This window comes from Ambystoma mexicanum, chromosome 4p (genome assembly GCF_040938575.1).
Source record: "Ambystoma mexicanum isolate Mex_15411 chromosome 4p, UKY_AmexF1_1, whole genome shotgun sequence".
NCBI lineage: Eukaryota > Metazoa > Chordata > Amphibia > Caudata > Ambystomatidae > Ambystoma > Ambystoma mexicanum.
The window spans coordinates 1,142,092,674-1,142,118,614 of record NC_090927.1 but is presented as its reverse complement, the minus strand read 5'-3'; the positions used below and the strand labels follow the sequence as shown (position 1 = coordinate 1,142,118,614).

Here is a 25,941-nt window from a genome sequence, read left to right as displayed (position 1 = left end):
AGAGCAATTGGCCTGAAGAGAAGCAATCCTCTTTATTCTATAGAGGCTTGAAGGAGGAATTGAAAGATGCCTTATCTACAATTGTTAATAGACCCACTTCATGTGAGGATTTAATTAATCTTGTCATACAAATTGACTATAGATTAGGGGAACGCAAGGCTGAGCGTAGAAGAGGAGGAGTAGAGCAACCCAGAGTTTTCCCTAGAGTTGATAAAGGAAGATTAGAATTTGTAAATAAAGAATTGAGAACTGGGAATGCAGAGAGAGTAAATAAAGTGAGAGGTCCTTTAACTAAGGAGGAGAAGGATAGGCGAAGACAGAATAATTTATGTTTATATTGTGGGAAATCTGGACACTTTGTTGGAAATTGCCCTTGGTGTCCAAAAACTTCTGCATCTACTAACAGCTCCAGAAATCAGCAAGTGGCAAATACCATCCAAGCAGCGGTACCACATATTACATTGAATGTATCCTTGTATATTAAAGAGGAATTAAAGGCAAGTGGTCCAGTAGTAATAGATTCAGGAGCCACTGGTAACTTCATGGATTGGAATGTGGTTAAAGATATATGTGCCTTGGCGTTGTAAAAAATATACCAGAGTATGTGAGAGCGGTGGATGGGTCTCAACTGACATCAGGTTTAATTACACACGAAACAATCCCATTGGAAATGGAAATTGGAGGACACTGGGAGGAAATTGTGTTTGAATTAATTGACACTCCACAGTTGAAAATAATTTTGGGAATGCCTTGGCTGACGTATCATAACCCTCAGATTGATTGGAGAAGAAGAGTGGTGAAATTGGATTCTGCTTTTTGTGTTACAAATTGTTGTAAAGAAGTAGTTCAGGAAAATGTTTCTAGTGGTAATTGTTCAGAAGTAGTGGAAGGCTTGGTGAATTTGGGAACTATAGTACATTCTATAGGGGCTGTAATGGGAGAATTACCAAAGTGTTACCATGATTTTAATGATGTGTTTAGTGAAAAGGAAGCTAATAAATTACCTCCTCATAGAGAGTATGACTGTAAAATTGATTTAGAACCAGGGGCCCACATTCCTTGCAGTCGCATCTATGCCTTAACAGAAAAAGAGATACAACATTTGAAAGATTACATCCAAGAAAATTTGAATAAGGGGTTCATCAGGCACTCTAAATCGCCAGCAGCTTCTCCACTATTTTTTGACCCCAAAAAGGAAGGCACTTTACGTACATGCATAGATTATAGGGCATTAAATAAGATAACAATTAAAAACAGATATCCTCTGCCCTTAATATCAGTAATGTTAGACCAGATTCAAGGAGCCTCAGTATTTACCAAACTAGATCTTCGTGGTGCATATCATTTGGTGCGAGTACGTCAAGGTGATGAATGGAAAAGGGCATTTAGAACAAAATTTGGTCTTTTCGAATATCAAGTAATGTCATTCGGATTGTGTAACGCTCCCGCGGCCTTTCAATTTTTTATAAATGAGGTATTAAGAGATTTTATTGACATCTTTGTAGTAGTATACATAAATGGCATTCTCATTTATTCTAAGGATCTACTGCAACATGAAGAACATGTAAAGAAAGTGTTACAGCGACTAAGGGAGAATAAACTATTTGCTAAGTTAGAAAAGAGCCAATTTCATACCATGGAAGTGGAATTTTTGATTTTATGATTTCTCCCAAAGGTTTGGAAATGCATATGAAGAAAATTAAGGCAGTTGAACAGTGGCCAACTCCAACTTTTGTTAAAGATATCCAAAGCTTCCTGGGCTTTGCAAACCTTTACAGGAGATTCATAAAAAATTTCTCTCAAACTGTTGCTCCTATCACCAAATTATTGAAGAAAGCAATGAAATTTGAGTGGAAAGATGAAGCGGGTCAAGCTTTCAAAACATTAAAGAACTGTTTTACATCTGGACCGATCTTATTACACCCAGATCCTTCACAACCATTTTTTGTGGAGGCAGATGCTTCTAATGTTGCAATTGGAGCAGTGCTTTCTCAACGGCATTCTGAAACTGGACAGTTGCATCCTGTGGCCTATCTATCTAAGAAATTGCTTCCAGCAGAAGTGAACTACACAATTACTGACAGAGAACTCCTGGCAATCAAGAGGGCATTTCAGGAATGGAGGCATTATCTGTTAGGAGCAAGATTCACAGTAACCGTTTTAACCAATCATAGAAATCTTCTGTTTTTGAAATCTGCTCGAACACTATCACCTCGACAACTTAGGTGGTCACTTTTCTTTTCAGAATACGATTTTGTGATAACATTCAAGCCTGGGCGGTTAAACGGTAAAGCGGATGCTTTATCCTGACAAGGATCTTCGGGAGAAGTTGAAAATAAATTATTACCAGAACCAGTGATTGCAGAAGAAAAATTTATTCTAAGTACTACAAAGGAAGAGAATCAGCTTCTTAAAAAAATTCAAAAGGAATTACCAGAAGATGAAATTCAATCTTGGTTAGCGGAGGATTCTGGAAGACATTTAATTGAAGGATTTCCATGTGTCCATTCTAAAATTTACCTTCCAAGCAAGGAACTGCAAAAGGAAATTATGCAAGAATGTCATGAATCCAAGTTGGTGGGTCACCCTGGAATTCGTAAGACTATTGAACTGGTTGAAAGAAAGTTTTGGTGGAAAGAAATGAAAAAAGATATTGAAGACTATGTGAAAACATGTGAAGTTTGTGCTCGAGTAAAGTCAGGAGGAGGAAAACCATCTGGGTTATTAAATCCGTTACCAGTACCCCCTAGTCCTTGGTTTACAATCTCGATGATTATATTGTAGATCTTCCTAAAGATCAAAGTTACACTACAGTATTAGTAGTTGTGGATTTACTAACTAAAGCTGGGCATTTCATTCCCATGAAAGGAGAGGCATCTGCAAGGAATCTGGCAAAAAGTTTTTTGCAAGAAGTGGTACAATTACATGGTCTACCAACACAAATTGTATCAGATCGAGGGTCTCAGTTCATTTCTAAGTTTTGGCGAGCTTTCTGTACAGAATTGGGAATTGAGGTAAAGCTTTCTTCAGGTTATCATCCACAGACCAACGGCCAAACAGAGCGAGTAAATCAGGAGTTGGAAAAATATATTAGAGCTTTTTGGCAAGAAAGAGGAAGTTGGGTAGATCTTCTTTGGCTAGCAGAGTTTAGTTATAACAATTCTGTCAAGGATTCTACTAAGTATTCTCCATTTTTTAGCAATTATCGTTTCCACCCACGATTTTTGAAAGAAGTGTTGCCATCTGAGTATTCCAATCCAGAGGTTGAGCAGCGATTGACTTGTATTAGAGATGGTTTAGTGAAAGCTAAAGAAACTTTGGAAAAAAGTAAGCTAAGATTTAAGACATTTGCTGATGAGAAACGTCGTAAAGCACCACATTATCAGGTGGGTCAAAAAGTGTGGCTGTCCACAAAAAACCTACGTTTAAAGGGAAGAACTAAATTTAGTCAGAGATTTATTGGTCCATTTGAAATAGAAAGAATAATAAATCCCGTAGCAATCAAACTGAAATTACCCGCAAGTATCAAAAGTCACCCTACATTTCATGTCAGCTTAGTGAAACCTTGTGTGTCAGGAACTAGATTGGGAAAACCACCACCAGCAGTTTACACAGAGGAAAATGACGAAGAGTTTGAAGTTAAGAACATCTTAGATTCCAGGATTGTTAGAGGTACCTTGCAGTATCTTATTGACTGGAAGGGATACAGTCCTGAGGAAAGATCTTGGGAGGATCAAGTAGATGTACATGCCCCTCAATTGATAAAACAGTTTCACAAAAGGTTCCCTGCTAAGCCAGGCCCTGGGACAGGGCTTTGAAGAGGGGGGTACTGTCAGGATTGGCTGGGTTAGCAACAGTAACAAGATTAACATTGTGCCTTCAGAGCTGGCTGGGTTAGTTGGGCTTTCAGAACTGGCTGGGTTAGTAACAGGAAGAGTTTGTACATAGAATTAACATTGTGCTTGCCCAAGTCAAGATGGAGCAAAAGAAACTTAATCTGGTTGGTTAAAGGAACAATGATATGTTTGGTTTGCCTGATTGGTGGAGAGGACAATGGGTTTGATTCTTGGGAGGTGAGCAAGATTCTAAACTGCCTTTCATCCAGAGAAATTCAGTGGCTGGTTGTACATTAGTTAAGCTCCTTAAGTAAGGCCTTTTCAGAGCTCAGAAAATCTACCAAAGAAGTAAGAACATTGTTTGCTGATCCAGTTTGAACAAGAAGTCATCAGGTGGGATCGTTCTTTTAAAGATTTTAAGATTGTCACAGTGAACTTTCATTTTTCTTTTATAAGAAAACTTAGAGTTAACAAGTTTCAAATTCATTTGAGAAAAGAGACATTTACAGTTAACGTTATTATAAGGAAAACAAGCTTGAAGATTGTGCGTAGGAGTTTAAAGTTTATTAACTGCGTGTAATGTTCTTCAAGACTGTTTAATGTGTGCGCAAGCTCGCAAGTTGTCGTTTACGTGTTTTTGAAAGCGCGCGTGTACATTCTTTACGTGAAAGACGTTTCCTGAGAGAGCGCGTGTGGTTTTGCGATAGAGCGCGTGCTCAAAAGAATTGCACGAGTGAATTGTAGCGCATGTACATTTTTTACGTGAAAGTCGTCTCATGAGAAAGCGCGTGTTTGTTTGCGATAGAGCGCAAAACCATTTTAACCAGCGCGTGTTATTTTTTATCGCGTTTGTGTATTTTTTCACGCGCGCAGGTTTTGTAAAGAATCGTGTGTGTATTTTAAACGCGAGGACAATTCTTCACGTCTTCTGATTTCACGTGTTTATCACACGATTATTAAGGAAGAAACTATACATTCTTTGTGTAAATAAGGAAACAATTCACACGCAGAAAGAAAGCAGTATTCCAGGAAGTTAAAGAATATTATTTAAAGTAATTTATGCAAATGGAATTCAATACTTTCAGAGAAAGACTGCAATTTATGAAAGCATTGAAAACTACATAAGGTTAAAAGAACTTTGAAGCAAGAAGAATATCTAGTTCTGAAAAGATGTTGCAAAGGCCATCACTTTAGGATTCTAAAGAGACTTGATTGGCTTGAACTATATGCACAACACAAGATATATTTTCAAGATATTCCACAAAGATTACTAACCTCTAAGTCTTTTACTGAGGTTTAAGAGGTAAAGAGTTTAGAGTGTATTTAGAATAATTTTAGAAAAGAAGTTTTCTTATCATATAAGTAACCAGGTGTATTTGTTTATCGCAGATACCAGAGCCTACCAGATGGTTGAAGGGCTGCAGTGTCTCCGTTGTTATTTTCTCCAAATTCCCCTTTCCCTTTCTTAGGGTTTTCAGCTCAGCTTATATTTAAGGGTTGAGAGGTGAACTCCTGGTGAGGGTCTGTGGGGCCAGCATCAGCTCCTGTGGAATTCAGACAAGCCGGACCCTGACACTCCTCCAGCACTCTATTGTAAGATAGGGTGTGCTGGGTCTAGTAATTTAAAAGACTAGTAAAGTCAATTTCACTTTACTTACTCTGGGAAACGGTAGTGTATTCCAGAGAAGGTATTTAAACCTTGGGAATGCCTGAAAAGGTTTCCCTGTGCCACTGCACTAAGGGTGCTGTGTGACACAAATGAAAAGCCTATGGAGTTGTTTGGACTCCATAACCAAAGAAACAAACACAGAAAACAATTAGAATTAAAAGTACAAAGTCCCAAAGTTCAGCAAAAGAACTGCAGGTCTCTAAGGTAGAGAGAAATTAGCACATTTATGAGAATTTTCCCTAACAATGTTCAATAGAAAATTGCTGTGGGTTGATAAGCATTTAGTCTGTAACTTGTGTCTTCCAAGAGACCACGTTGAGGCTTCTTGTCGAGCGTGTAGGCTCTTCAAGACCAAGACTTTAAAGGACCGATTGACAAAACGCTGGGCCCACTATGCCAGGAAACTTGAGGCCATGGAGGTAGAAGGTGCTTTCAGTGAGGGCAGCAACGCCGCCATTTTGGATGGCGAGAGCGACGGGGTAGCTTTGGCTACCGAAGCGCAGACCTCTGACCCCGGAGAACAGGCCGGCGGCCCTTTTGTTGGGACAACACCTGGCGGCGGAAGCGCTACAGTTCCATCCACCACTAAACACATACCACCGGGTCGAGACTTGACACATGGGTCGAGCAGTCGACAACGCACTACACCCAGGGAAAGCTCTGTTGAGGCCCTGTCCTCTGGGCACTCTCGCTCGAGATCGCCGCACGACAGGACGCTAGCGTCGAAAGACGGCGCAGGTGTCGTGCATAAAACTCACAGAGGGCCGATCATCCGCAGACGAGGCCTCGGCCCTACCAGCACCTGAAAATCAACGCTCTACTTCAGGTCAGATATCAGACCCCAAAGAGTTGGATAAACACGGCTCGGGGCACCAGGGGGGGGATAAAGAGCACAAGAAAAGGTCCTCAAAGAGCCCTCATAGGGATAATACCACTCATAAAGAAAAAACTCAAGAATCTAGGCCCATCCCACATACGGATAAACCTCTAGAGGCTAGGCCTGAACAGTCTGGGGTAATTCCTCCCACAGATGAAAATTTGGGACTTGCTTCCCAACCCTTGGTCATCCCAAGTTCAGCACAGTGGTCATCACATGAGGAGAATGTCCTTTATGGCCGATTACTATGAAAAAGACCCTGCCTATTTTGAGAGTTTCCACTCCACTCCCCCCCACTACTGCTCCCTCTGGGTCACAGATCTCTGCTCAAGCCTTTCAACCCCCTACTAAAAGGTCTCATTCCGAAATTCCAGTGCGTAGCAGTCATAGAACTCTGACCCAGGCTCCGAACATGAAGACCTCTCTATTTTAGAGGCAGCAGACCCTTATTATGCGGACGATGAAGACCAAGAGGCTGACCCAGACTCCAATATGTATCCTATGGACTCGCCTATTGATCAGGACCCCCCGATCACTGATTCCCCAATAGACAACCAGCCCCTTCTAAATGAGGTGCTAGTCAAGGCAGCAGAGCACTTTGAAATAGAGACCCAGGAGGTACAAGAGGATAAGTATTTTGTAGAAGAAATCCTTCGGGACAAGAAAACTGGTGCAATGTATTCCTCTCCTCAAGTCAATACACTGTAAAATAAGGCTGTCATTTGAGACCCCTAACGTCACACGGGCTGTAAACTCCTGTATAGAGAAGCTGTTTAAACCCGCACCTTTGCACCCTCTGTACATTAGAGGTCAACTAAAGCCGATTCGTTCGTCGTTACTACAACTAGGAAAAGAGCGGAAACCCCCTTGCTTCCTCTGAGGCTTCGTCCTACAAGGAAAGCAAGCAAGAAGCTTTATACTATGGGCAGAAAGGTCACCTCCTCCGCGGCTTACCAAACCAGAATTGCAAACAACGCAACCCTCTTGGCCAGTTACAACTGCCACAAATGGGAGGAAGTGTTGGCCTTAATGTCATCTGCCCAGGAACCATTGAAGTCCCAGCTAGCTCAGGTGGCCGCAGACGGCAGAGCAGTGTCAAGGTGCTTACTTAAAACCAACCTTGACGCTGCGTACAACGCCGGAAGGCTTATTGCTCAGGGTAACATCACGCGTGGCTGAGACAATCTGATTTTAAACCAGAGATGCAGGCCACCCTGATTAACATGCCTATCGAACCCAATGTGCTCTTCGGCAAGGCCTTCGAGGATGCCCTTAAGTCAGCCAAAGAAGAGTATGACGCACCTAAATCTTTGGGGAAACTCACCAACAAGTCACCCGGCCAGAGGGGTAATGGCAATTTTTGCCGTTTTCACGACCAAAGTTCACAACGGGGGTCCAAATACAATCAAAGCCAATGGGCGCCCTGGGGAAATAATCAAGGTCAGTACTCCCAAAACTATCCTAGAGGACTGCGTAGATCCAAAGCTCGTGGCAGGGGCAACTCCTCTCGAGGGTGACCCCTCCACAAAAGCAGTGACTATCCAGTTCAGGTGCCTACCCATGCCTCTCCAGTAGGAGGGCGCATTTCCAGCTTCACCCACGTATGGGAGGGGGATCACCTCAGACAGATGGGTGCTGTCCACAATAGCAGGTGGATACTGTATAGAACTCCAACTGCCCCAGAACCACCCCCCACAGCGGAAGATCCATTCAAAGGAATACCAGCGTATCTTACTCGAGGAAGTCGTGGCTCTTCTACTAAAGGACGCTATCAAAATGGTCAAGGCCAAGCAGGTAAACAATGGTATTTATTCAACCCTACTTCCTTGTGCCAAAGAAAGATCTAACCATGCGCCCACTATTAGATTTGCATCCTGCAGACCAATATGTAAAGCCACAAAAGTTCTGCATGACTACGCTACAGAGGTAATCCGTCTACTAAAAAAGGGGGATTACATGGCAACATTGGATATGGATATTGAAGCGCACAGAAGATTCTTGCGTTTCAAGATGGCGAAGCAGTACTACCAATTCAAAGTGCTACCCTTTGGGATAGCATCTGCTCCAAGGGTATTCACAAAGGTACTGGTGGTGGTGGCAGCACACCTGCACAGGGAGGCAATTCCAGTGTACCCTTACCTGGACGACCGGCTCATTTTCAGGGGAGTCCCCCCCTAATTTGCATGCAAAACATTCAGAAGACTATCAAACTTCAGTTTTAATTGGGCTTCTCAATCAACGAGAAAGTCAAGCCTAGGGCCAAGCACAACCAAACAGTTCCTAGGAGCTGTCTTAAACACACAAGAGGAGTTGGTCTTTCCGTCAGAGGAAAGAGTCCAAAACATGTTGTTACAAATACCACATTATCAAGCTGTCTGCCAGATAAGGGTGCGCATAGCGATGCGCTTGCTAGGCATGATGACATCTTGCATTTACCTGGTGCCACACGCGCAAATGTGACCCATGCAGGAATGGTTGGCGAAACAATGGTCTGAGGCAAGCGGTCAGTGGGACGATCTAGTGGTTGTTTTGCCAACACTAGTACAAAATCTTTTCTGGTGGATGAGAGATAATCTACTGAAGGGGAAACCTTTCTAAGATCCAGAGATACAGACAGTTATTACAATGGATGCCTCTCGCTGGGTGGGGGGCACACTACCTTCACCACACAGCTCAGGGTCTGTGGTCTCGCACAGCAGCTCAGAACCACATCAATCTGCAAGAACTTCTGGCAGTATTCAAGGCCCTTCAGGCGTTCGAATCCCACTTAATGAGCCAATCTGTGCAGGTCCTGACAGAGCACTACAGCAATGTTTTACATAAACAAACAGGAGGGCACACGTTCTCCAAATCTGTCCAGACTTGCACAGTAAATTTGGAAAAGGGCACTCGGACAGAAGATATTCTTATTGTCACAGCACGTTCCAGGGGAACTCGCCTCTGTTGCAGACTCATTGAGCAGAGATCCCCTACCAGAAGAACGAGTGGCAACTTCACGCAGAGGTTGTAGAACACCACTTCTCTCTATGGGGTTTCCCCACAATAGACTTGTTTGCTACAAGCAAAAACAAGCAATGCCAAAACTTCGCGTCCAGATTCCCCCAGCCAGGCTCCAAGGGGAACGCCCTATGGATGAACTGGTCAGGGAAATTTACTTACGATTTTCCCCAACGCCTCTCAGGAGGAAAGTGGTCAACAAGCTCCACAAGGAAGTGATCACGCTCATCCTAGTTGCTCCTATGTGGGCAAGACAAGCCTGGTATTCACATCTGCGCAACCTGGCAATCTGCGATCCCATCAAACTCCTGTGCCAGTACAATCTGCTCACTCAGCACGTGGGACTATCAGTGCATCCCCAACCTCAATCGATAAACTTGGCAGCGTGGCTCCTGAAGTCATAGATTTTGGACATCTTAATCTGCCACAGAGCTGTATGGATATCTTGAAAGAATCAAGAAAGCTTAACACCAGGCACTGTTATTTTGACAAGTGGAGGAGATTTGTAGTCTGGTGCCAGACAAAACAGATTAACCCCATAGAATGTACTCCTTCCCACATTCTTACTTGTATGCTCCACTTGTTAGACGAAGGGTTAGTATTCAACTCCTTAAAGGTCCACCTGGCGGCTTTGTCAGCATATACCACTTTCCACAATAAGGTCTGGTGGTAGGTACCTGTCATCAAGGCGTTCATGGTGGGAATAAAGAGACTCCACCCTCCAATTTCAAACCTGCTGCCAGAATGGGATCTCAATGTTGTACTCGCTAAGCTCATGGGACCCCCTGTCGAGCCTATGCATAAGTCTAGTCTCAAACACCTGACTTACAAAACTGCCTTCTTAGTGGCTATCACTTCCATAATAAGAGTTAGTGAAATACAAGCATTGTCAGTGCAGGACCCGTTCTTTGTTGTACTCAAGGACAAACTGGTTTTATGTACTCGACCTATGTTCTCCCCCAAGTTAATCTCCAAATTTCATGTAAACCAGTCCATTGGGCTACCGGCTTTCTTCCAGGAACCCACCAGCTCAGCTGAGGTAAAACTCCACACACTAGATGTGAGAAGAGCGGTCCTCTACTATGTAGACAAAACCAGACCACTTAGAAAGGCAGATCAACTGTTTGTCTCCGTGGCACCAGGCAGAGTAGGTGACCGCATTTCAAAGAATGCCATCTCTAGGTGGATAATCGGATATATAGAACTTTGCTATTCCCTATCAAATAAAACACTGCCTTTTACGCCCAGGGCTCACCCCACAAGAGGTACAGGAGCCACCCTGGCTTTCATTGCAAATGTCCCTCTAGACAGCATTTGCAAAGCAGCTGCATGGAGCTCAATACATACTTTCACTCAACACTATTGCATTGACACTCATTCCAAGGCAGATACACAGGTGGGACAAGCGATCTAAGACATCTGTTCGCTCACAAACCTTATCACATCCCTCCTCCTTCTAACACTGCTCATTAATCTATGCACAGCATGTGATCTAAGCAGATTCCACAAGCCTCTGAAGGGATACATTACTCACCGTAATTGTATTTCTGATGCTTGTATCTGCTTAGATTCACATGTGCCCACCCTTCCTCCCCTCAGAGAGAAGGCGCGTGGATGCTTATGAGCTTGTCTGGTACGCATCTGCTTGGATACAACTGTACTCGCGCTACACCTCATGCTACTTCATGTCAGAAAAACAACAATCTGAGGGACCTCGACACGTGAGGGATCATGGGTACAGTGGACGTCGCACTAGGGATAGTATTACTTGCGCGCACTGTCGACGTCCCTTTTCGAGTTTCGAAAAACAACTGTAATACTCTGCAGCTTCCACTAGATGTCAGCCTATGCACAGTATGTGAATCTAAGCAGATGCAAGCATCAGAAATACGATTAGGTGATTAATGTATCCCATATATACACAAGGCACACAAGCAAATCTAAAACGAGGTAACCACTAAGAACATTCAATTGGAAAAGGAATCGGATTGTAAAAGGAACTATAATGCAGGCGAGTACATTTTCATATACTTTTCATATCAAACACACAGAGTGACTTCAGTTAAGGTCAGTAAAAGCACTTCTATGCATCACCTTTGCAAAATTCTGTTTAAGGGTGAGTAAAGGTTAGACCGAACACAGCTAGCAACTGGTAAGTAACAATGTACGCTGTCCCCGAGGGATTTAGGCAGTCTGTTTCCTAACCAAAAAAAGTGTTCACAATTTAAGTCTATGGAGGTAGCAGCATTGCCAAAGCCAGTAGGATCAAGACCTTTGGGAAACCAGCAATGCCACAGTCAAATGGACCGCACCAGTTCTGATGAAAATCTTCAGAGAAAAGTTAAGTAATCAGTCAGTTCTTGTAGAAAACACATCACCTTAAGAGGAGCCTTCCTGTTGAAATACAGGTGGCAAGGTCTGCACAGTTGAGTTGAGGTCCACTCCCAATTGAGAAAAACAGCACTCCCAAAGCAAAGGAGCCCTGAAAATGGCCTAAGGTAAACGTGTAACCCATGCCCCACAGTACCTGATGAGTGAAGTTGAAAATGTAGCTGGTCGCCTTCCTGATGCAACAATGAAGACCCTGATACCTGCTACATGGTCGTGGTGGCGAAAGAGGGGACAGTCAGTGGGCCTCTGTGGCAGCTCAATAGAAGGGAGCGGCAGCAAAGGTTTCAGCTCACTCCAGCGACTTTGTAGTTTTGGCACCTTTTTCTTATCGCCAAGAAGAAATTAATATCACTGGTTAGATTCTCTTCGATACTCGATCCTGAACTCTTGTGAATAATTACTGTTTCTGTAGGTCTACATGGATGCCTGTTAAGTTTCGGCGAGATTCGATGTTCACAAGACGATGCACTCACAAATGGTACAGGTACCCTGGGTATTTGTGTTCTGCAGCCCAGGAAAGTCACAGGACACCGGGGGATGGCCCAAACCGAAGACTGTCTTGAGGCCATTTGGTCCCACCAGCCCAAGGGGGAGGGGGGAAGTCGTCCTGGGTGAAGTGTTAGGCAAAGTTTGTATGCAGTACCCTTTGGGATCACTACACACAACTAGGACTACAGGTGTAAGCAGAACCAACCTTTGGTATAAGTCTGTACTTGATGCTTAATGGTGCAATCGAAGGGGATATTCCTGCTCGAGCCACTTGGCAGCAAGCCACATCAACTAGTATCATAGACTATATATTTGTAGACCACTATCTTTTCAATAACATCACTTCTTTTAGCATTATACCGCAACCGTATTGCGATCATAATCTTTTGGCTACGCAATTTAACTGGAATATCACGCCAAAAAATCAATCTTGGATGTCTCGGCAGGTGACCATAAATAATGCCAAATCTCGTATTCGGTGGTCTACCCCGATAATGGAACAGTTTAATGAATTAATTGATCACAATATAGTATGTTGCGAGCCAGTCTCTTCTACATCTTTGCTCCTTTCCTTGCATTGTCCGATTTTTGGGCCAAATCATATTAAGTCTAAACATCATCATAGCTTTGACCCAGAAGTGAAAGCCAAGAAAAACGAATATCGTTATCAACGAAGGTTAGCTATTAATTCCACGAATACCTTCCCAAGACAAATTCTAAATGCATAGCGGTCCAAATACAAACAGTGGACGCGAGCTAACAAAGCGCAGCAATATCAAAGAGACAGTGAAAAAATTCTGCAAGTCCTTTCTGCAAAGAACTTGGCCGCGACTTGGGCGCTACTCAACCAGAGTGGCAAACCTGCACATCGGGTAGCGCAAATTAACTCTGTTTCCGAACATCAATGGTTAACCCACTTCACTTCCTTATACACTGATCACGATTATAAGTGTATACCATCATTTAGCTCGACTCCTCAATGGTTAGTAGAGTGCTCACTGGAAATTCTTGAACGTTTTATAATACAAGCTAGTGCATCTCGAGTGTCTGGACCAGATGGCTTCCACAATCAACTGTTTAAATCAAATCCAGTGATGTGGTCCGCAATCTTGAATAAGATCTTTCAGCAGATACTACATATGAAAATTATTCCTCATTCGTGGAAAACATCCATTATCGTACCGATTTATAAAAAGGGCGATCAGACTTTACCACAGAATTATCCACCCATTTCGCTTTTGGATGTGCCGGGCAAACTATTTGCCAAATTGATTTTAAGGGACTTTAATAGTTGGATGAAGACCGCCCATGTCAGAGACCCACAGCAATCGGGGTTTGTAGCAGGAATGGGTACACACATCAACCTCCTATGCCTGAATGCCATAAAAGCCCAATGTCACGCAACTAAGCAATCCATCTACTTTGCGTTTATAGATCTACATTTGGCATTTGACTCCATTTCACGAGTTATCCTCGTGTCAAAATTGGCAAGAGATAGCTGCCCTTCTATCCTAGTCGAAATTATTCGTGCTTTGCATTCACAGACTTCGGTACGTATTAGATTGAATCTAGATGGCCTCCTTTCCAGTCCGATCGCCACAGCAAGAGGCTTGAAGCAGGGATGCCTGTTGGCCTCTGCGATCTGTAATTACTTTATCCACAATGTAAGTAAATCTTTTGCAGATTTAGTATCTGATTCTCCCCGCATACATGGTACTGCTATTAAAGCACTCATGTATGCAGATGACTTACTCTTAATTGCCAAAACACCATCAGGCCTTCAAAAATTGCTCAATACATTTTCTAGCTACATCGATGCAAATCAACTTGTAATCAACACAAACAAATCACAAATTGTTATGTACTCTGCTTCTAAAACAACTCAGAATAAATTTGTTTTGTCAGTCAAGGAAGCTAAACTATTGACAGTCCAAAGTTATACCTATTTGGGCAAGTCTTTGAGAGAAATCTGCACGCGACAGGGCAAGCAGACAGCATGGAGCGTAAATTGGTCACTGCTATTTCTCAGACGAAAATTATTTTATTTCACTATGGTAAATTTACAGTGAAGCCGTCTCTAATATACTGGCTTCAAAAGGCCACTCCATGTCTGCTTTATGGCCTGGAAACTCAACCAGTGTGGCCCCAAATTGCCTTAGATAAATTAGAGGCCAGATTTTGGCATATCGTTCTACTCCTGCCTCAGTGCATTCCAGGTGCATGGCTTCATCATGAGCTTGGCTGGGTTTCGCTCCGTGCTGCCTATTTGTGGAGATTATGTACATTGTTTCGTAAATGTTTTATATCGACAAATTCTGTTAATATACTTGAAACCTTGTCAACTTACATATTTACAACGAATCATGTATTTGTACAAAATTGGTTAAAAGAGATTTATTTGACCTTAAGCAAAGCTGAGATTTCAATAGAGACACTAATCTCCAACCAAGATAAAGCTAAACAAACATTATATAGGTGGGATTGGATTGCCACTCGGGACAAATGTTTGAAGTATAGAACTCATTGCGAATATCTTTTCTATCTGAAACATGTCAAAAGTATGGAGTCCTATTTGCTAAAACCGCGGTCGCCTGCTATGAAAAATGCAATATTAAGGTTACGCTTTAATCTCTGGCAGACTCGTGAACTGCAAGCCAGACTTAAACTCATACCCAAAGAACTGGCATTTTGTCGGTTTTGTCTCAATCGAAAGATTTATGAGTCTCTTCAGCACCTAATTACTGCTTGCCCTAAGTTGTCAGATATACGTCAGACCTTCTTTAAAGAACATTGTGTTTTTCTGGGTGCTTTAAAAACAGATCACCAGTGGAATGACATTCTTTGTGTGGGTAACGTGTCAATTTATTTTGCTACTGTGAATTTTTTAAAAGCTCTCAATTTGGAGTTTTAAGTTGTGTAATTCCATTTGTATATTTTATATTTTCTTATCTTTCATGTTTTGTCAAACGTTTGATTGGTAGTTAAAAGCGAAATGTGTTTTTTTTTCTTTTCTATTTTGTACTAATTGTAATTAATTGTGACTGAAAAAAATTGTATATAAAATTGAAAAGTTGATATGTCAGCTAAATCAATAATTTTTTTAAAAAAAAGTCTGTACTACCCAGTTTTGGTATCGTTGCTGAGCAGCCAGGCTTATCTCAAAATGCGAGCTGTAATGTTACACAGAGGTCTACAATCGCAAGTATTCAAATAGACTCTTATACTTAAGGTTTCTTGGCAAAACACTTATTAATTTATTTCACAGTCAGTTATAAAACTTTCACTAGAAGAAGGCAATCTATATCACACAAATATACTTCAGTACTTTACCCGATACAGGTCTGATGCATTTAAATTACTTTGAAGGAGGAGCAAAATGGCATTGAGTACTTTGAAGTAGGAGCAAAAAGGCATAGGTTAATAAAAAGAATATTACAGTTACTCTTAGACAGTGGAAATAGTTTGAGTTCACCAGAGGAGCCAATTCAATGAAATAGGGTAGGCCAAAGTCTTGTATAGGATAAAGCAGTTCTGGTAGTTAAACAGAAAAGTCTTTGCCAAAATTCTCAGAAGTAGTTCGTAAAAGAAAGGTTCATATGTTGGGTCACAAGCTGACTAGGCCAGCAAGTTTCCAAAGTTTCAAGCACTTTCGCAGTGAGAGGTAAATTCTCTCTGTCAGGTTTTTACAGTAACTTACAATGTGTCAGGGTCCGGCTTGACTGAATTCCACAGGAGCTGATGCTGGCCCCACAGACCCTCACCAGAAGTTCACTTCTCAACCCTAAAGTAAAAGCTGAGCTGAGAACCCCAAAAAAGGGAAAGGGGAATTTGGAGAAATTAACAAATGAGACACTGCTGCCCTGCAACCTTCTGGTTGGCTCTGGTATCTGTAGTACACAAATATATTTGGTTACTTATGCATTAGTGTAATTTCCTTTCTTAAATTATTTTTAAACATACTCTAACTTCTTTACCTCTTAAACCTCTGTTTAAGACTTCGAGGTTAATTATCTGCATTGAATATCTTGTAAACTGTTGTGCTGCTTTAGTACATATTGCCACTAGCCATTCAAGTCTCTTTAGAACCCTAAAGTAAATGACTCTTGCAAACACCTTACAGATTTAGATATTCTTCTTTACTTTTAAATTTCATTTAACTCTAAAAAGTTTGAGTTTTAAATGCTTTTGAGAAATGCAGTCTTTCTTTGAAGTATAGAATTCCCATTTGCATGAAAACTACATTTAAATAGAAACTCTTAAACTTTCTTGAATGCTGCTGCTCCTTATGCGTGTGAATTTTTCTTTTACACGTGTGTACATATAATTAGTTTCTTGACGCGCTTTTTGAAAACATGTACTCGCTCCTTGCACTCATGCAATTAACACGCAAAACCACAAGACATGAAAAACTGTCCTCGCGCTAAAAAATCTCACACGCACCTTCACAAAACACAAGCACGCGATCTGTACATAGCGCTACTAAAATGAAAACCCGTGCATGCGTTAAAAAACAACTTGCGCTCAGTTCAAATGGACTCGCGCTCTATCGCACACCGAACACTCGCTATTACCCGCAACGTCACTCACGTGAAAATTGTGCACGCGCTAAACATAATCTCACGCTCTATTCATTAGGACACGCGCACTGTCGCTCTCCATACCCGCCCACTCCCATAACGACGTTGCTGAAGACACGAGGACTCGCACGCATGTTAAACTGCATTGAAACACTTTTCACGCAGTTAACAACATTTAAACTTGCGCGCACAGTCTGTACACTTGTTTTCTTATAGTCTCAAAACTGTATAAACGTCTTCTCTCAGTAAACTTTAAATAACTTCTTAACACTTTAAGTTCCTCATGAGAAAATGGAAATTCATGGTGAAAGTCTTTAAACTTTTAAAAGAAACGATCCCACCTGATGTCTTCTTGTTCACTCTGGCACAGCAATCGATTTTCTTACTTCTTTAGTAAATCTTCTGAACTCTGAAAGGTCTGTCTTAAGGAGCTTAACTAATGTACAACCAGCCATTGAATTACTATGGATGAAAGGCAGTTTAGAATCTTGCTCATCTCCCAAGAATCCAACCCATTATCCTTTCCACCAATCAGACAACCGAAACATATCATTGTTCCTTAAACCAATCAGATTAAGTTTCTTTCTCTCCATCTTGACTTGGGCAACCACAATGTTAATTTATGTACATACTCTTTCTGGTTACTAACCATCTACTCCAGCCAGCCCTGACACAATGAAGAAAAAGATGCAGCTGAAGACTACTGTTCCTGGCAGTTCCTGCAGATCTCGCTGTTCCTGAGCCTCAGTCATGGGGACACGAGGGAGGATGTTAGGGGACTCCTGGACTGGTCTCAAAGCTGGCAGCTGGCAAATCTTTGATTCCGTTAGCTGTAGTAAAGCACACAAACTGGTATCCCTCCCCTGATTATTCGGTTTTCTGCAGCACTCTGAGGAAAATGCAACCAGCTCTGAGAATGGTATCCAGGTGGCTTACGGGTCGAGTTGATTGGTCCCACCAACTCAAAGGGAGAAGTCGTCCTTGCAGGGCTTCTCTGTCGCGATGAACTTGCCGATTCGGACCTGCAGGAGGGCTTCACCGGGCAAACCAACGGTCCAGGAGTTGCAGCAGCCGTCCTCTTCAAGCTCGTCTTCGGTTCTTTCTTTCCAGTGGTCGACTCTGCCTTCCAAGTCAAGAGACTCGCCTTTTATACAGTTCTCTCCCATTCATTTCGGCCTAGCTGCCACTCACCCATCAGGGTGGCTGTCTTTGCTGGACAGTCAGCCAGCCAATCATGCCAGAGTGCATTTGGGTCTCCTAGGAGACTAAGCAACCATTTGCTTAGTGTCCTAGGAGACCCAAATGCACTCTGGCATGTTTCGGCACCTCCCTCACTTCCTACCCACCCCAGACACTCAGGCGGCAGAGGTGGTCTTCAGTCCTGAAGCCCGCCAAAGGTGTAGGAACAAAGGGACCAAACCTGGTTTGGCGCGCAGACACACACCCTAGAAGGACCTTTCCAAAAAGAAATGGGGAAAAAAGAAGACCGGGACCTGTTTAAACAAAGTGAGCTCAGACGCCTGCTTGAAAAACATGGCTACCGCGATTTAACGCTCCCGGTGTCCGCGGTTGGGACAAATCATGGTAGTTAGTTGTAAAACCACTGCAACCGGCCATTGCGAGAGGAAAGGGTAGCTTTTGAGTGCTACACGAGTTTCTAGATATATGGGATACTAAGTAACCCCTCCAGCACTCTATTGTAAGATATGGTGTGCTGGGTCTAGGAATTTGAAAAGACTAGTAAAGTCAATTTCACTTTACTTTCTCTGGGAAACAGTAGTTTATCCCAAAGAAGGTATTTAAACCTTGGGACAGCCTAAAAGTCTTCCCCGTGTCACTGCACTGAGGGTGCTGTGACACATGAAAAGATGATGCCTGTGGAGTTTGTCTAAAAACTCCATAAAGGAACACAAGAGTTAAACGCATTCAAAATACATGAGAGAGTGGGGGAAAAAGGGCTCGCACTCTCTCCAGGTAAATAAATCCAGTCCTCAAAATCCAGCAAAGTTGCTGGGGGTCTCTAAGGTGAAGGGAATTAGCACATTTATGAGAATTCTTCCTAACATGAAGCTTGCCTGTCGCAATGAAAACGGGGTCAGCAGAGTTGCAGGGCTTCACTGGTGTTTTCACGACTGTTAGAGGTGCTGCTGGTGTCTCTGCTTGCCATCTGCTTCAGATTTGCAGTTCTGGTGGTAGACTCTGCCCGTGGTCCAAAAATCCTCACCTTATATGCTGGAACCCATTCATTTACCCCTATGGAGCTGTCAATCACCTGGGGGTTGGCTTTCTTGCAGGACAGCCGTCCGTCCAGTTTGAACTGGTTCTAGCCAGGCACACCATCAGACAAAGGACAGTGAAGTTTCGGGACCCTCCCTCACTTCCTGTCTTTCCAGACACACTGGAGCCTGGGCGGTCTTCACGCAAGAAGCCCGCCAAAGGTCAAATTCGCAAAGGACCCAACCCAACCTGGAATCATAGAAGCAGATCCCAGAAGGAACTTACAAATGAAAAATGGCGAGAAAATGTTCACCCATGGGTGCTGTACTGCAGCTGAGAAATCGGCTTGCTAGTAACTTACACAGAAAGGTAGAAAAAGTATCCACTGCCACCAGCCATTTACGTTTGTTAGTTACTGTAACAAAAAGTTACAGGAGCAGTGGGAGAGGAGTTAAAATGTAACACACCACATAAGGTGGTGTGTGCTGGTCCCACAAAAGAAAAGGTAAGATAAACATGGCCTTACTATTCTTGGGAACTGTAGTTCTAACAAGAGAAAAAACAAAATAAAGTGGGACATCCAAGGGACTCCCCAGTGACCCTGCACAGAGGGTGCTGGGTGTCACAAGTCAATCATAGATGCCTGCCTTGAAATGCATGGAGAAGAGCATACTCTATAAAAGCAGTACAATCAATATCCCAGTCAGGGAAAAAGAATGAATGAGTGAGTGAGTTGTAAAGAGATCCACTCAGGAGAATACATCAAAAAAAGTCCAGAGTCAAGAGTCAAACAAAAGTGGCCGGTCTCTCAGGTTAAAGGGAATTAGTACAGAAACTGAAAATTTGCCCTAACAGTGTGGGTCCCAGACTCGCACGTAAAATTGTCCCTCTTCTTCTTTAGTGGAATTGGTTTACTCTGCTGACAAGTACCATTACTTTATACTGCCTCGTGATAAAAGTTACATTTATTAACATACGTTCCCAGACCCTGCATTCTTGCCTTCCCGCTTCTCTGTGATTTCTCTAGCCCCTTTCAAGGATCCCCATGAACCTTCCTGGCCATCTGTGTACCTGACTCTGTGGTGGTTCTGGGTCGGCCGGTATACTGTCCGGCTTCGCTCCTATTTTCCAGCAGCTCTGCAGTGTGATGAATCTAGTGAGATCATCCCTAAGATCCCGACATGGGCCTCCTCTCATGTGGCCAGAGAAAGGTAGCTGCTACCGGATACTGACCCTGGGTGGTATTATGCAGGAGGATCACATGAAAGGGAGTGGGAGACCTCTCTAGATGATTCCACTAATGTTTCTAAAGCCTTACTGCCTTATTCTAAACAAGCTGACAATTTTAATATAACAAGGGACTTCAAGTCCCATAATGCCCGAGGAAGAGAGATTCAGAGTTGATGAAGTTTGAGGAGCGGTCTAGTTGTTGTAATAGATATCCCCTGGGAGGGACCTTTAAATATATAAATGGGTTTCAGGTGCAGGGGAAAAGAGAAGCGGATGATGGTGGCGGCAGCAGGACTCTTGAGTGGGTAATGCGCTAGATGCAGAGGAAGTGGGCCATGCAGAGAATGCGCATCGGCAAGCAACTCTGAAGAAAGCCCTTGTATGAGAGACCAAGGGAAAGAGAACTGTAACCTGCATTGCCTACAGCCAAAAGACAATAGACTACTAATACTGAGACAACAGGAGAGCAATTATCCTTTTATGGAATACCAATTTGGGAAGAGGTGTAACACATTTTAAGAGTCAAAAGACTATAAAGAGAAGCAGTTGTTGTTCAAACCTCATTTAGGAGCCTGGTGTGGAGAGTTTTGGAACAAGCATTACCACAGAATACAATTGTAGCAGTAGGAGTTTTATCCTGGCAGGCGAGTAAACCAGGAAAGGGACCAATTGTAGTTAGTCCTGGTATACGAGTATATCAGGAAAGAAGATGATTTATAGTACTGTGGTTGTGATTAAAAGGTGTGGTAGAAAAGAAGTGTTAATTCATCACCTTGTCTTGATGAAATTTTGCATTTCAGAAAGTGATTATTAAGCTAGCTTGACTAAAGTGTTTCTCTTGAAGTATAATGTGCTAACAATTGCTTGACCTTTTGAGAAAATAACAATTGTCCTGATTTATGAACATATGTTTTGAGGAAATGACTTTCGTTTTGCCATGCAGGAGATAGTGAAAAATGAACAGTTGCTTTGATTTATGAACATGCATTTGGAAGAAAGATATTTACTTTGCCAAGAAGGAGGATATATTGGATGGAAAATACTTAGTATGTTACGCAGAATGGAACTTTGTTATTGTACAGCACTTTCTTGAACTTTGCGCAAGGTATTCCTGAAGCAATCCAGGGGACGGGAATCCCAACCCTGGTCACAAGGAGTACTTTCTAAAGCTTTTTAGTTTGAATTCATGTTATTTTGTGGAACTTAAGATAGCCAAACAAACCTTGTATAATGTTGTTGTGTATGTTAGTGTGAGGGTCAGATACCTTTTGGACACTAGATCCCTTTTCTTATTTAATAAAATGGCAACTTTTGAGAAAACGATACCTTTGGATCAGTCTCTCATCTCTGACCCCTCACAACAGCCACCAGCTCTGTTTGGCAGGCGGCGCTTCAGCTTCCCATGCTCGCCTTTCTGCAGGGACGCCAGGAGCCTTCTCTTAGCTGCTTTTCTAGAGGTCCTTCCACGTCAGACCCGCTTTGCACTGTCTTGCTCCCGCCTTAGTATACTGCTTTGCTGTTTTCTTCTGGTCCGTACCAACTCTTACGGCTCCTGAATTGAGGGCTTGCCCAGGGAGGGCTTCTCCTTTTGGAAATTTCCTTCTTCTAATTTATATCCCCTATGACCAATAGGGAGCTCCCAACAACTAGATTGTGCACCACGTTTTTTAGAGGTATTCTTCACCTCTCCACACCCGCTCCCAGTCACAGTATTCACTTGGTTATTCTTATAGGGATCACCATAGATCATCTTCATCTCAGTATTTGGCAAATGGGTTTTCCCTAGGTAGGTTGGCTTCTTCCTTGTCCCAGTCTGAATTAAAGGGACAGATTCCCACAAGGAATCCCTAGTATCCCTGGTCTCTCTATAAGGTAGAGATGTGTAATAGTCTACCTTACATAACTACATGGGAGCCTCCAGAGGATAAGCGGGGGGTGGGGGGGGGGGGTGCTCGGAAGTGGAAAAGAGTCGGATACATACTGCATCTTGACTGATTTGTCATCCCTCATCACACAAGGGCTTACCCCTCCCTATGTGAACCTTCCATGTGTACCACCCCCCGGGAGGAATATTGGCCTGTGACTGCACCGCACTAGCCACATGAAAAGGGTCCTCCCTTGTGGGAGGAGGGGCGACATCCAATGATTCGTCGCATAAGCCATTTCTGCAGATGGAGTTTCATTTCAGTTAATGATTCACTTGAACAGCCGATTGTCTCTGTTGGGTTGAAGCCTTTTATTATCTCAGGACAGATGGACTTTGTGACCAGCCAGAGTTCTTAACAGGACAAAGCTAATGGAAGCAAGTTCTTTTGATGTATTGTTTCTGACATCTGACTAAATCCCAGCTATAAACTGGATAAGGAGACCATGAATTCAATTTCCTTGCAGTGTGTTTAGATGTATTTTTGCATATGTTTTTTCTTGGGATAAGCACATGCTTGTGGTGGGCAGCCCATTTATCACACGCCCTGATCTTGCACATGGCTACCTGGTGAGTATCTGGACCCCCCCAAACAAACGTTTTTCTAGTTACTTTGCTGTCAGACTTGTGGCTTAATTCACAGAAGCGTTTTATAATGGCAAAATCCCAGTGGAAAATGCTCTGTGAATTAGACCCTTAGTAAAAATAAGTGCAGGAAACGCCAAATAAACCATCATGATATTTGTTATCTAAATAATCTGATATGTATAATTCCTAACATGCTAAATACATGCATTTATTTATGGTGCATTTAAAGACTGCAGGCGTTTTACAGGTTCATGATAATAATTTCTTTAATGTCAGATTTAAAGAGAAGCAATGTGCATTGCATGTTGGCTTATGGAAATAACCCTGGTACCTTGCTGGGTTTTCTTTATGTTCGAAGCAACGTTTCTCATACGATATGCAGACGTTGCCACAAGGCCTTTGTTGTATGTTTCGTGTTGATCAAGCACAGATTAAATGAATGTTCTTAAGTAAAGGCTCTTGGGAGAAGCCACACGATTTATATGGAATTGTGCATCAACTAAATCTCCCCACTTCACATTTCTTGCTTGCAAATGCGTAGAAAAGTACACCATACATGAATACAGTAAGGTATATTGGCAACTTGTGTTTTAGTTCGGGGTGTGATCTTTGTCTTTTGAATTTAGACTGACAGTATTACAACCTGCATTTTGTGTGACAAAGATCCCTTATACAAAGTGGGAAGAAATGTGTAATGTTAATCTAGAACTCTCCAGAAAGTGTGAGTGTTTTATTCCACTATTTTATTTGGGAGCTGAATTAAGAGCTGAATTAAGATCCTTCCCATCTAGGTTTAATTTGATGGCTTCTATGGATTTAAAATTGATCAAGTTGGGAGCCCAGGTGAAAAAAATCCATTCTAAGTTTGGCAGATTTACTATCATTCCCCTTATAAGATTTTATATCTGGAAGGTAGTTCCCATTATTCTATATGGCATGGACTACAATCATCTTGCCTTTGACTTAGACTGGGATGTTTTTGAATCAAAGATTTGGAAACGTACTTTGGGACTCCCTGATTGTTTTCCGATTGTTTCCCTACGATATGAGTTTGGTCTGTCTTCACTCAGATCATGGCTAGCCTGGAAGTGGCTTACTCTTTATAGGTCAATTCTTGATCCCCTTAAGAATTCACTTTTTGAAGATTCTGATGTAGAGCGGGTACATGGCAATAACATTTTTCTATGTAGGTTAGAATCAATATGTTTGGAACTATTGTCCCGTTGTGATTCTGATGCTGAGTCCCTCCTACAGAACCCTCTAAAAGTGAAGGAAAAATTGAAACTGGCTGATTGGATTCATACGATTGCAGAGATGCGGGGAACTAAAAGATCAGCTTCCCTCACACTCTTAGATAAGCGCATATAGTTTCTTCCGGCTTATCTTAAGAAGTCCCCTAGCTTTTGGTTTAGATCTGCTTTTTTGAGATTTCGTTTAAATCTACTCCCTACCCGGGAATTACTTGCTATAAGGGATAAAGAAGGGGGTACTGCTCCAATCTGTGATAGATGCTTAACTATGGAAGTTCAGACTACTAAGCATTTACTTTCTAAGTGCCCAGGGACTTGGAGTGTCAGGGCTAGTTCTTTTGGCAGATTTGTTCATAATGAGTCATTTAAATTCTGATGATTTTTGGGCGAGGTTATCATCTGGCAATGAGATGGCTTTATCAATTGAAGTGGGTAGAGTTTTAAAGGAATGGAAGCTAGTAACAACTTGAATTCTTTTTTTCTTTTGTGAAAAATTTGGTTGTTAGTTTCTTATCTTTTTTTTCTGATTTTTCTATCATGAGATATGTGTACTTAAAAACTGTAAAGGTTTGTTTTTATCGTTTATGTAATATTTTGGTTGTGAAATGTGTAAAAAGTCACATTGTGGCTAATGCACTTTAAATAAAATAAAAAAAGAAAAAAAAGAAAGTGTGAGTGTTTTATTCCAGGCCTCTGGGCAACGTGACGTCAGTCCCACTGGGTTAGGAATATCTTTGCCTCTCTGTTTAAGAGATCATGCATTTCATTACAGGTAACTAGAACAATACATTGAAAATGCAGCATGGTCAGGGAATGCAGTGGTTGAATGAAAGCCATTTTGAAGATGTGCTTTCTTAAAGAATACTTGTGACTTTGTCTCCTTCAGGAAGTCTGGTCTTGTTGGATGGAACTTGTTCACTACCTAGACCAGGAAACTGTTTGGCTAAACACTCTGGAGGAGAAGGTTCAACAGTCGACAAACCTGCCTGACAAGTCCGAAGCGGTCAGTGAAGCAATGGAGGTAATGGATTCCTTCACAAGGTTCATTTTATTAATACAAGGTTTTACACTTTGCACAATAATTAAAACAGACCAATGGGAATCGGGTTATTTCTTTTGTTTTCCTCTTCTAAACCTGTGTGTTATGCCTCAAATAGATGAGGGTTTTGTGGTGGACTAGAAGTAGGACTGGCACCCTGGGACATCGTATTCATGGTTTTTTATTATCTTGTTTTACAATTAGTCTGACCTCTTGGCCAGCCTAAACAAAAAATAACAAGCACAAATAATGAAAATGAACTCAAAGTGATGAGTTCTGTGGCATGTAGGAGGAAGGAGTCTGGCAATAGGGTGGCATGGTATGAATGCTTCTTTATTAAACAATAGGAAAAAAGGCCTGACCTTCCCTATTCAAATGGGTAATCCCTACCCAAATGAGGAAAACTTGGGCGCTTCTCGTCAGGGTGGTTGTACAAATGAATAAAGTCCTGTCCTCTCGACAAAGCTGCCTAACTCTACCCTACCATTATACAACAAAACACAAAAAAGAACACCATGAGAATGATTCCTATACCGTCGTTAACTGATCATTTTAGTGGATGTGCTTTAAAAGTCTTCACTAAGAGTTTGTGATCCCCAAAGATGTAGAATAGGAGAATGACTCCCTTCTCCTGGTTCACTTGACTTTTAGTGATCGTGTTTCTTAACAGTTCTTTTTAAACTTTGTAGTTCTCTCTAGGCTTCTTCCAGAGTTAATTTAAATGTCCTCCAAACATCTACTTTCCTTGATTCAGTTGCTTTTGGATCAATTTTGTGAGAATTTTTTAGATGATGATCATTCCCAAGGCTTACTTCACTTTGCTTACGGTTACAATAAGTATTGTGATGGGGGAGATT

At 42.2% G+C, this 25,941-nt stretch overlaps 1 protein-coding gene across 5 annotated transcripts in view; it reads left to right on the top strand.

Annotated features, from left to right (window-relative positions):
- Nucleotides 1-25,941, top strand: part of UTRN (utrophin) — a 2,010,688-nt gene that overhangs the window by 659,622 nt on the left and 1,325,125 nt on the right. For all 5 annotated transcript variants that reach the window (XM_069606729.1, XM_069606726.1, XM_069606725.1 and 2 more), the window contains one exon: nucleotides 24,932-25,066. In XM_069606729.1, the coding sequence (XP_069462830.1) occupies nucleotides 24,932-25,066 (135 nt within the window). The remainder of the gene's footprint in view (nucleotides 1-24,931; nucleotides 25,067-25,941) is intronic.